Source organism: Salvia miltiorrhiza, chromosome 7 (genome assembly GCF_028751815.1).
Source record: "Salvia miltiorrhiza cultivar Shanhuang (shh) chromosome 7, IMPLAD_Smil_shh, whole genome shotgun sequence".
NCBI classification, from domain to species: Eukaryota; Viridiplantae; Streptophyta; class Magnoliopsida; order Lamiales; family Lamiaceae; genus Salvia; species Salvia miltiorrhiza.
Window position 1 is genome coordinate 5,438,223 of NC_080393.1, and position 12,950 is coordinate 5,451,172.

General features: G+C 40.5%; 1 protein-coding gene across 1 annotated transcript; it reads left to right on the forward strand.

Annotated features, from left to right (window-relative positions):
• The first annotated feature begins 2,543 nt into the window (after positions 1-2,543).
• On the forward strand, positions 2,544-4,026 carry LOC130991871 (protein SOSEKI 5-like). The gene is made up of 3 exons (XM_057916307.1): positions 2,544-2,913; positions 2,993-3,062; positions 3,146-4,026. The coding sequence occupies exons 1-3, from the start codon at positions 2,700-2,702 to the stop codon at positions 3,891-3,893; spliced, it is 1,032 nt and encodes a 343-aa protein (XP_057772290.1). The 5' UTR covers positions 2,544-2,699; the 3' UTR covers positions 3,894-4,026.
• Positions 4,027-12,950: the final 8,924 nt, after the last annotated feature.

Below are 12,950 nucleotides of genomic sequence, written 5' to 3' on the forward strand. Positions count from 1 at the left end.
TTTGATGAATTTTCCGAGAGTCAACCAAAATGACATTCAAATTAATTAATAAGAAATAGCAGGGACGGAGCCAGGGGGCTAGAGCCCCCTCCCAAATTTTGAGTTTATATATATATATATATATATATATATATATATATATATATATATATATATAGAGTGTGGTTCTAGAGAGAACTATATTATTTGTGAGAACGGGAGAACCATCAAATCTAATGCATTCACTGTAAAAATTAATGCATTCCCTGTTAAAATTAATGCACTCAAAAAAATAAAAAAATTGCTCCCTTCAGGATTCGAACCCAGAATCTGCATTCATCCAACAAGATGATGTATCCACCGTAGATCTTGATGATCGAATGGCTGAAAATAGTTCTCCGTTCTTTTTTTATTTATGGTTCTTTCCTGAACCTCTCCCTATATATATATATATATATATATATATATTTATACCTATTATAAAATAATTTTGTTTTATAAAAGAGTATTTGGTTATTATATTCTCTCATATATACTTAATTTAAGGATAATTTTGTTTTTTAAAACTATATGATCTATGAAATATTGTTTGTTATTATTACTATTATACTTGTCTTTTAATAAAAAAATGCCTAATATGTATGAAATGCTAAAAAAAATTATAATGTATTGAAACTAATTTGTAATATATAGAAAATATATAATCTATGGACATGTTGTTTGTTATTATTATTATTATGCTTGCCTTTTAATAAAAAATGTCTTAAATATACGGAATTTCCAAAAAAAGTTTTGTGATATATTGAAACTATATAATCAATGAAAATATTGTTCGTTATTATTAGTATTATGCTCGTATTTTAATAAAAAAAATACCTTAAATATACTGAATGCCCAAAAAAAATTTCTCGGGGGCTACCGCCCTCGAACCCCCGTACAAGTTCAGCCCCCCGAACTAAATTCCTGGCTCCGTCCCTGAGAAATAGTACTAATATTTTGGCTAATAAAGTTCATTTTTTTCTTTTACTTTTTATAGAGGAAGCGAAATTAAGTTGTACTCTTATTTTGACTCAAAACGCTATCTAGAAGCATTGTTAACGTTTCCATCAATTAATGAATTCTTATTATATATAAAATAATAATAATAAAGGATTTCTCTTAGGGACACTAGTACTAGGAACTGTATATATATCCACCATCATTTCCTAATTCTATAAACTCCAATTAAGCATTCGTAAATGTTGCAAACTTCTGGTTACGAAATTTAAACGTCCAACAAAACGATATATTATTATTTTAAAGAGTGAATTAGAGATAATCGTATGTAAGAATAACACAGATAAAATAATTGCATGGGTTTTAAGTTATACTAATTGATTTTAGAATTATTGTTTTTATTATATATTCAGTTTTGTTTGAAAAACATTGCTTCCACGGGGAGTATCATTGTCTTCACAGTTCACACGTACAAGATGAATATTCTCTATACCTAATGACTCTTTTCATGCAAAATATTATAAAATATATGTGCAGCTTTATTTATGTTAATTAATACGCAATTTGACATGAAATCTTTTTTTTAAGATCCAATTTGACATGAAACCTGTTCCTCAAACGATGCGACTTTTTCCAAATTCGTGATTTGGTAATGAAAAAAAAGGGGATTTTCTTTTTTGTTGTCTCTTGCCCCTCTAATGACGACATCCCAACAATTTGTGATTTCAATCTTTAACCTCTTTTTATAAAAATTAGGGATATTTCAATATATATTCAGATTGGACGACTACGTTCAATTCAACCATCAAGATTTCAAGCTCTTTTTTATGACGATTACATCAAGATTCACTATGAAGATAATTATGATTGACAACAATTTATATATTCTTTCAGTGAACAGTAACACTGATGAAACACCAACGGCTTTCGCCTATCAGCTTTCATTTAGTATGTAATTTAAATATCGGCATACTCAAAGTACATCGATGATTTACCACTGAAAATATTTTCAAAAGTATAAAATTTTAATAGAAGTGGTCAAACATATCGTAAGTGGTTTAAAAAATTCATTTTATGAGTACTTTAGTAAATAATAAGGATAAAGTGTATGAGACTAGCGTGATAACTGACCACACCACCCAAAAAAATTGAGGATTAAGTGGTGGGTTATATATAGTTAAATAAGTTGACATGTTAAAGGTAATATGTTTTAGGATAATTTAGTAAGTCTAATTTGTTATAACAAATTAGACTTATTAATTTTATCTGCTAAAGTTAATTCTCAAAAGTAAATACAATTTCAATATAAAAGGCTCAATTGCTTTTTGATATCTGCTAGGAGTATTTTATTTGGATCGTTGTGTAAAAGCTAGTACCAATGTACCATCCAATCCAATTGAACAAGTACTTAATAGTATTTTCAATGTTTTGGAACTGAAAATGGAAAACACAGTGGTGAATTTGATATTTGGAGTGATAGTATTATGAGAGTCGAAAAAGTGTAGCGAAATCCAAAACTGAAAGTAGGAAGGATATATAGTATCACATGAGTAATTGTTTGTTAGGTAGCTGTTGTCTCGCGCATCCATTTTTGAAATTTCCCCTCCACACCAAGCCAGCTTGCCTCCTTTTCACACCCCATAAAATTCCAAAATATGGACTTCATTTGACTCCTTCCACTGCCCTCATATGTATATCCCCATCGCATACTCTGATCGATAATCATGGCGGTTTCAGGAAGAATGACAGATCTTCAGCTCACTAAATCATGGCACCGACAAGTCAGTCCCGAACGGACCAAGGTCTGGACTGAATCGCCCAAATCCGATGGCAGATCGGTCCCCGTCGTTTATTATCTCTCCAGAAATGGCCAGCTTGAGCACCCCCATTTCATGGAGGTCCCTCTATCCTCCTCTGCCCACGGCCTCTTTCTCAGAGGTGTGCCATCTATCATCTTACGCTGAGATTTAATGTGTGTTATTGTGAATGAAATGAAATTCTTAATTTGTTGGAACAGATGTGATCGGTCGGTTGAATGTTCTTCGCGGCAAGGGCATGGCGGCGATGTATTCCTGGTCGTGCAAGAGGTGAATGTCTAATTTTTGGAGGTTATGATTAATCGTGAGTTGAATTTGTGATTCTAATTTTGGAGAGAGATAAATGATTTCAGGAGCTACAGAAATGGATTCGTGTGGCACGATTTAACCGAGAACGATTTCATCTACCCGGCTCGCGGCCACGAATATGTTCTCAAAGGCTCCGAGCTTCTAGAAAATTCGTTTCAGTTGCCTCCGCCTCCTCCGCCGCCGCCGGAGAATCAAACCGCGGCGGCGGATGCAGTCTATCCCCGGCCGCCGTCCGACAGACGGCGGCGGAACCAGTCCTGCAGCTCCATCGAGTACGAGTACAGCGTGTACAAGGCGGAGCCCTCGTTCCGGTCCGCCGCCGACGCCTCCACCCAGACGGACGACGCGCGGCGGAGGAGGCGCCGGCCGCGGCCAGAAATAGTGGAGGAGAAGAGCAAGGAGCCGCAGCGAGACGAGATCGAGATCGAGATCTCCCCGCCGCCGTCCGATTCGAGCCCCGAGACGCTGGAGACGCTGCTGAAGGCGGATGGACGGCCGATGCTGCTGCAGCCGGAAATAGTCAACAAGGAGTCAACCTCCGGGCAGCAGATTCAGAGGGCGACCAAGTCGTCGGTTCTGATGCAGTTGATCTCCTGCGGTTCCTTGTCGTTCAAGGACTGTGGGGCCGGGCAGGTGATATCGCAGTACAGAATGAGGGTGCCGCGCGGCGGCGGTGGCGGAGGAAGGGTGAAGCTAGAGGAGAAGGAATACTTCAGCGGAAGCATAGTGGAGACAAAGAAAGAGGAACTGCCGAGGCTGAAACGATGCAGTTCGTACAATGCGGATCGGTGACGGTGAGTATTTAGTTTGTACAATTAGGGATTTTTTTTCTTTTTCTTTTTTTGTTTGTTTTAATCGCAGGTTTGTGTTTGCATGTTTTACTGTACTGGGAGATAATCTGATAAAGTAACAGCTGTGGTTATTCTGTTTCTGACTTGCACACAGTAGCATCACATGGTTTCCTTCTTTTTTTCCTTTTCATCTCTAATTAATACTCCACTACTCCTTTTATGAAAAAGGATTTAACCCTTAAAAGTTTCCAGTTATTTGACAATGAAAAGTAAGAGTGGAAGAAGACAAGGCCATGCTTCATCATTAATTACACTCGAAGAAATATTAATATCCGTGTATGGTTTCCGAAGTTCTAATAACGGAACTGATGATATACTCCCTCCGTCCCAAGCTAAGTGAGACCTTTTTTTTGGGCACGGAAATTAAGAAAAGTGTATTTTGTGTGTAGGTGAAAAAGTGAAAAGGTGTTTAAAGAGTAAAACTTTTACCAAAAAGGGAAAGAGTCTCACTTATGGTGGGACACCCAAAATAGAAAGAGTCTCACTTACAGTGGGACGGAGGGAGTACTCCCTCCCTCCGCCAAACCATTTTTATTATATTGGGCGTCCGCAAAGAGTAGATCACTTTCCTTTTATGGAAATGGTCCCACCACCCACTTTATTCTTTTATCCTTACAAACACTCTTTACTTACAAAAAAAACCACCCCAAATTCAATCTCAACCACACATCTCATAAAGTGGTGGGACCCTTTCTCCACTACATCAAAATCATCAACAATTTTATTAAATCTCGTGCCCAACCAAAGTAGTCTATTTTTGGCGGACGGAGGGAGTATTTAGTACGAAAAAGTCCTTTGTGTATACTTCATCTTTTTCACATATTCAAATTAATCAAAGTACACCAGCGTATAACGTGTAATTTTAGGCGTTGGATATTTTTCAAATGTCAGAAATTTCAATAATATTTCAACTAAATTTCAAGCCTATACCAAGAAAACTTGAGGTTTGCAATAGGGTTAATGGTTGAAAATACCCCTTTTCATAAACAAAACCTAAAATGTACCCACCTATTTTAAAACATATAAAATATACCCACTTTAGACAATTTTGCCCTTTAGCTATTTCCACCCTTTGTTTTGCTTTTTCCAAGAATTCTCTTTATTTCATTATATGCATTTAAAATGAAGCTTGAATGGTATATCGGCTGGAAACTTTCCTCGTGCCCGATAGATTACCTGGTAATCTGGGTCTGGACTGTGAGACAACGCCACGTACTATTAAGCAAAAAACAGTTTAAAAGATCCTTGTATAAAATGGTATCAGAGCGGGTTTTTATAGAGGAATTATATTATTTTTAATTTATTTTATAATTAACCTATGTGGGAGGAGACTCCACTGAAAAATATGGATCCGGACGAGTGTCCGAGATGTGTACCATACAGGAATTCTCTACAACATGTGGAGAGTGAAACCACCCGTCTAATTGACGGACTCAACTGGAATAATCGAGCCCTCGTTACCAACTTACGACGAGGAGAAGATATCGAGATCATTCGTGACATTATCACGAGTATACAATTCTACCATGAGAATCTCATGGGACTCGCCGCCACCAGAACGGCGATCGAACGAACCAGAGACGAGGCCCATCAGTCCCACGATTGATGGAACCAAAAAACAAGGCAGGAGGAGCTTATCCAAGCTACCATAAGATCGAGCCAGATTCTTCCGAAAATGTCAACCTACGGGAGATTCAAAAAACGGTGGAGTATTATGGCAACAAGCTATATGAGCTACCGATGGAGATGAGCAAAATATCACTCAAACAAGAGGAAATACTCACCCTCTTAAGTGATATCCAAAAAAGATTGGAGGAGATCGAAAGGCGAAAACCATGTTCCGGAAAAATTCGGAATCAATGGTCCAAAGACCCGACGAATCTATCCATATTTGATGCAACACCCAAAGAGTTGCAGCCGAAGGACAAATCCGAATCATGAAAGGCAAATATCATGAATAGCCTTGACAGAATCGGATTAGAAGATCTACAGGAGTTGGCAGAATCTTTTGCTAACCTCAATATGGTGGATCTAAAGATGAATCAAGGAGATGAGGTTCCCAAAACTGAGCCTCAAGAAGAAGAATCGTCAAAAAAGGGGTCAGCCCAAGACGATGCAAGCCAGTTCCAACGAACAAGAAGACGGAGGCCTCAGATGCAGGACACTCCTGTAGGAAAGGTCACACTTGAACCGATCCATCCATATGGATTGATTCTCAACCTCGACGAAGCCAGTTTCAAAGAATGGGAGGGTCTCATCGACGAATGGGCTTCATCATTGAAAGTCGTGATTGCCACAATTGATTACGACAAAAAAGAATTTGCCAGAGTCTTCGAAGCTAGCTTGGCGGGCATGGCAAAACAATACTGGGAAAAACTTGAAGTTATGACCAGGGAAGAATTGTTTAGTGGTACGTCATTATATGACGTCATCAAAGAAACTACTAAACAGATTAAAATCCATTTCTTGGGAATGGGTTTTTTTCGAAGGATCAGCAGAGGAGAAGCGCAAGAAATATCAACAGGCACTTTACAATCTAAGATTGATGGTGCTAGAACCCAAAGCTCTCGATGAATTTCTGCGTCTATACACCCTATATGTCCATATGGGGGAGGTGGAAGATCAGAAGGCTATGGACCTCTTCTTCCCAAAGTTTCCAAGTCCTTGGAGGGAGATGCTCATCAATGAGTATGTTTCGCCAGGAGGATATCCACTTGACAGTGCTTCAAGAAGGATGTCTTATGTTCACAAGAAGCTATCTGAGTGGTGTCAGAAGGCAGCGGACCAAAGGAATCTCAAGAGATTGAGGAGACTCAACAAGAAATCCCCATTGATGTGCGACAACATTGATCTTCCAACAGAGATTGGTGCTGAGTTGCTGTATCAAAAGAGGAGCCGAAAGAAACATAGGTACCAACCCTATGAAAGAAAGTCCAGAAGAAGTTCTTGGAAGCCAAGGACTATGTGGACCAGACAGAAGGCGCGCTCCTACAAATCAGGCCAACGGAGCGGACCATCAAGAAACCGATTCTCTTCTCAAAAGAGAACCCCGGCGAGAAAAACTTTTAGGCGTACTCAAGCCAAAACAAATGAAAGTTTTAAAGATTGCAACTGCTGGACGTGCGGTGCAAAGGGGCATATTTCTACCAATTGCCCAGACAACAAGAACAAGATGTTGAGATTCGAATCCATACCGGATATCGAAGATGCCATCTACCATCAAGAATTGATACCCGTGTATCAGTTCGAAAATATATCCTCTGATGAGAGTATATATGAGCAGGAAGAAGTCTTTAGTTCTGAAGATTCGGAAATGACCGATGGATCAACCGGAGACGAGTCAGACTAAAGAAGAGCTCGAAGTTCACCACACCCAGAAAGAGGATCAGAATGGATTCACTAGCCATTTTCTGATTCCACAGGAAGAAGTGGTGAAGAAGCTCGTGAAGAAACTCAATAGGGAAACTGGAGAGGTACAAACGTACCAAGGGTTTTCCAATGGGAGATTGAATCGAGTTTTTAATAGCTTGATTCCATCCAAGAGGAAGCATCATGTCTATTTTGGTGTCACAAACCGAGAAATGGCGCTTCCAATGGAGATTACAAGTAATCAGGTGGAGATCCAGCTGGTTCCTGCTGAAGATATTAGGCAGGATCTTAAGAAAATGAAGCCAGAAGTCGCAAGCACGATGAAATGGATTCATATTGGAGCAATTCAGTTGGTAATCAAATCATCCCTCTCCCCAGGGACAGACCAACCAATTGATGTCGCACTTTGCGACAAAAGAATCAGGGATACTAGAGCATCAGTTCTGGGAGCCTTTTCGGGCAATCTCTATGCCAAGAGGATTATAACCGAGTTCTATCCACAGATCGCTTATAATCTACAGGATTCATCCTTCAGCCGAGCCCTGACCCTCTATCAGGACTACAAAAAGAAGGAGCTTATGACAGAAGGGAATAGGCCATACTCATTGACTTATCAAGTCTCGTATGCCTTATCAAATTCCCATCACACAGAATTATTTTTGGGAAAAGAGTTCATTGAAATCCCAGAAATATTCAAGGAGGTAGCCAAGGCAGTCAAACCAAACCGAGTGGAGATTCCTCAGATCGGAGAAATCGACATCGATATTGGAGACAAGACGGTGCTTAGCCATACCCAAAGTCTCAGACTAGGAGCACCAAGGCTATCATTCCAAGGAAATAGGCTAACTTCAGGGCCTATTACAAGAAGTTTCTCTCAATCATATGAGAGAAGGGCGATTCAGGAAACCCCAGTTCCGGACATGAAAGTCAAGCTTAAATGTCCCGAAGGATGGAGACAGGTTTCCACAAGATTTGATACAACTAACAAGGAAAACAAATTTCCTTGTAGCTCGTTGTATTATTTGGCAAACCCAGGAGACAACCGATACATCGGAATTCTGGAGGTTGGCGGTTTTGAAATCCAGACAGAAGGCCAAGCCGGACAAGAAGCAGATGTCCTGATCTTAGGACGAGATTTCCTTGACAAATATAAACCATGGTCATGGAAATCAGGAGGAATGGAGATCACAATCGGGCGTCAAAGATTGATGATCTAATGACAAGTCCATTCTCAATATACATCTCTGTAGGGATGTTATACGAGAAATTCAAAGCAGAATATTTTGCTGCTTATGTGGACTCAGGAGCAGGAATCTGTACAGCAAAACGAGGAGTCTTTCCAGCAGAAGTGGAAGAAGATCTACCTCGAATTGCAGGAAGGGATTTCTCCAAAAAGATTTTGCTTCTATCAAAAGGAGTAAAACAAACGGAAATATTGATCGGCGGAGCAGGACAGACACCTTGGTACAAGGTCAAGACTCCACCAATTTATTTCCATGATACCGGAGCAGATATATTATTCGGAAATAATTTTCTGCAAAGTTTCAAGAGGTACATACAGGACAATGAAGCCAGGAGGCTAGTGTTCACAACCAATTGTGATCACAAAATCATTGTGCAAAGGCTTAATGGAGCCTTTCATCGATCGATGCCAATCAACTTCCGCAACAAGCGTGGTGATGATGGCAGACTCCGGAGACCTCAAATGAAGGATCAAAGGAGATTTGGAGAAGTTTTGCTCAAATGCAGAACTGAGGGATTCCCAGATCTCTCCGAGGAAGAAATTCAAATCCTCAAAGTCTCCTTGATATCACACAAAGAAATCAAGGAAGAAGAAAAGGTGTCCATTGCCGACGTCAAAAGGAGAATCCAGAAGTGTTACCACGAGGATCCTTTGGCATGGTGGGACAAGAACCAGCTCAGGGCAACCTTGAAAGTTAAAACTGGAAAGGAGCATGAGTTCGTGAGGTTCAAACCTATCCTGATGAACCCTCAAGATCAACAGGATATGATGAGTATAATCAGGGAACACCTTGATTTAAAGCTGATCGAAGATGGAAGATCACCCTACAGTAGTCCTGGATTTCTGGTGAGAAATCATGGGGAGATCAAGCGAGGAAAGCCAAGATTAGTCATTAATTATAAAGGGATTAATGATATTCTTGAGTTTGACGGATACTACATCCCAAGTAGAGAACACCTCATCAATTGCATCAGAAGTGCAAAGGTATTCTCAAAGTTCGATTGCAAATCAGGCTTCTACCAGATTCGCATGGAGGAAGGGAGTAAGAAGTTCACAGCCTTCTCAACTCCACAAGGACATTATGTCTGGAATGTCATGCCAATGGGGTTAGCCAACGCACCTCAGATATTCCAAAGGAAGATGGATAATCTCTTCAAAGATTATTCTTCGTTTATGTTTGTTTATATTGATGACATTCTCATTGCATCAAAAAACATTCATGAACATGTCAAGCATCTGGAGATCTTTGCGGATGTTTGCCAACAAGAAGGACTTGTGCTGTCTGAAAAGAAGGCAGTCATAGCCACCCAAAAGATGGAGTTTCTGGGGATTGAGATTGATGAATCTGGAATCATTCTACAAAATCATATTGTGGAAAAAGTCCAGAATTTTCCGGAGGATCTCAAGGAAAAGAAGCAGCTCCAAAGTTTTCTCGGAGTGGTCAATTTTGCAGGGATGTTTATCAGAAACCTTGCAGAACACAGAAAGGTCTTCAGTCCACTACTGAAGAAAGATGTTCCATTCATATGGAAGGAGGAACATCGAGAGGGTATAAAGAAGTTGAAAGAGATTTGCAAAAATCTCCCGAAACTTTCGATACCACAAGACGAGGATGATCTGGTCCTCTACACTGACGCAAGTGATTCATGGTGGGCAGCAGTGCTCACAAAGATCACCCCTTTTGGAGAAGAACCTTGCAGATATTGTAGCGGTCTTTTCTCCAACGACGAAGCTGTGCGGTGGCACATCAACGAGAAGGAATTCTTTGCAGTTCGAAAGGCGTTTAAAAAATGGCCGCTTTTCTTACTTGCTAAGAAATTTATTTTGAAAGTAGATAACACTAACGTTAAAGCTTTCTTAACTAAAAAGATTGAATCTAAACCTGGAAAGGCTAGATTAATTAGATGGCAAGCAGAATGCCAATATTATGATTATGATATTGTCATTTTAAAATCTGATCAGAATGTTCTTGCAGATTTCCTTACAAGGGATGGAGCTCCCTGAAGTGGAGGCCATCGAGGCAATACAGGGGCAGCTCTTTGAAAGTCTTGAGCTGCTACAACAAGAGTGGCACAAGTGTGTGCTACATACCAAACAAGCAGGAAAGATACAAGCGGCTGACGAAGCCAAAGTATCTAGCCAAATCGATGTCTGTTTCATGAAGATGTTCCATCTTCAGGAAGCAACCAACAAGCCGCTCTTGCGCGCTGTCCGTGAAAATCGGGCTAAAGCAATGCTTTCCGTACAGGGCGGATTACCTGTAGCAGGGGATTCAAGTACCCCTAGCACAAGTCCTGAGACAACGGTTTCACAACCAGACTCTCGAGGAAAAGATGTTGTTAAGGGGTCACACCCTGAATCAACATGTCAACCCTCCACCTCTGGGGTAAAAGAGGGAGAGATCAATCTTAGGCCCATGACAGGCCAAGTTAAGGTTGATACTGATTTTATTGAAATTTCTCCTTCTTGGCAGATGTACCAGGACAGATGGGAGAAACTTCTCACCAGAAAGGGCATTAATCCGGGAAATTGCCGGGTTGATGTTGCCGGAAAATATCCAAGAGTTTGGACGACTCCAGGAGCCAATCCAAACGATGTCAAGGAATGGTATGAGTTTGGGGCTTTGGCCTCAGTTTATACCACTGCCCCAGCCTTCACCGAAATCAAGGGTCTACCCAAATGGATCCAGAAAACGGTGTTCGACACCTGGGAGAACAACGAGTCCCTCAAAAGGGGAGATGTTCTGGAATTGTACTGTTTTAGTGCAGCACCAGAGCCAGTCGGAAAAGGAATCCGTGAAGCTTTCCATTTCATTAAGCTTCGGAGACCTGATACGGGAGCCCTTAACAGGATCAAAGTTCCCGAATTCCAGGCCGCAATCGTCTCGACATTTACGGAGGATCTAATCTCCACAAGACGAGCATGGGGTCTATGGGTCTGTCTCACAGAGATGGACAAAATGAAGTCCAGATTCAAGTTCTATCAAAGCTCGGATCTGGGAACGTTCCTAGTTAATACCATGACAGGAACAACAACTCCTTTTGCCGAGGAATCCTTCGAGAAGAAACGGCAAATGATTTGGAAGAACAAGATTGCGGGGAGCCAGGAGACTCGTCGCAAATTTTGCAATATGGCTCATCTGGGCCATTGGAGTGACAAGATCTGCGATCAATGCTCATCGCAGAAGGAGCCGGAATTTGGCAAAGGATTCTTTCCAAAGCCAGACAAAAGAAGGTTCCGGTCTGATGAACACGACAAGCATCAGACGCCAAAGGGAAGGACACCGCGGGCACCAAAAAAGTAAGGTGGCCGACAAAGCTAAGTGAATCATGTGATTCACAGCAAGGATCGCACCCACAAAAGAAACGACAAAAGTGGGTGGAAGAACAGGAGGACCGCTCACCAAAAGCTCCAGGACAAAAGTGAGTGGAAAGAAAAGCAGCCGGCCCCTACCAGCATTATCACAAGACGATAAAGCAAGGGTCCAGCACCATGTGATGCCACTAACAAGTGTCGGCAATCAAGGCCGACAAAAGAAGGTGGATGTCATATTCAAGCGAGCTGGCCACAAGGATGGGATCCGAGGCCACCAACCGAGCAATTATAGAGGGGATCAAACCTCTATATAAACACAAGGGCTGGAGAGAAGAAGATCATCGAAAATTCACACCCATTTCACACAACACACATCTTCTCTCTAGAAAATTATCTTTGTAATTTTTAAGTTTTGTTTTCAAAGTTTTTTCGTTTTAGTTTTAGTTTCTTTTTATTTTTATGTACACAAGTATTAGCTACTATGAGTAGCTAAACAAGTTTGTCTCCTCCCTTGAGGAGTATTTTATGAAATAAATTAATTATTATATAATTCCTCTATAAACGCTTTGTTTTTAGCTCAAATCTTCCGGTTTAGTAAAAATATTTTCTTTATATTTATCAACAAAAGTATTTAACGTCGAAGCACAGTGAAGGAGGGAAATTGATTCCTAAAGGTGACCATTCGGCGAAAGCCGAAACACAGTGAGGGAAGAAGGTTGCAACCATCACTTGCGAGTGCGTGGTTGGACGAAGGCCGAGGAGGCAAGAAGTCCGTAAAACGCGATAAAAGCTCCTGAAGGTGACCAGTCGACGAGAGGTATACTGTTGATTTATATTCAGAATTATTTAGAAGTTGTACGGAAGCATGTTGGGCCTGATTAATTGTTAAAACTGTTTAAAAAGCATTAATAATTATAATGAATTATAGAGAATCATTTGTTCAAAGGTGAAAGGGTATATTGCTCGACACACTCGACATGCTCGATTGTTTGTGGCGAGCAATACACTAGAATGTGCATAGGGGTACTATTGTCTTAAATGGGTAGATTTTATATGTTTGGTAAAGGGTGG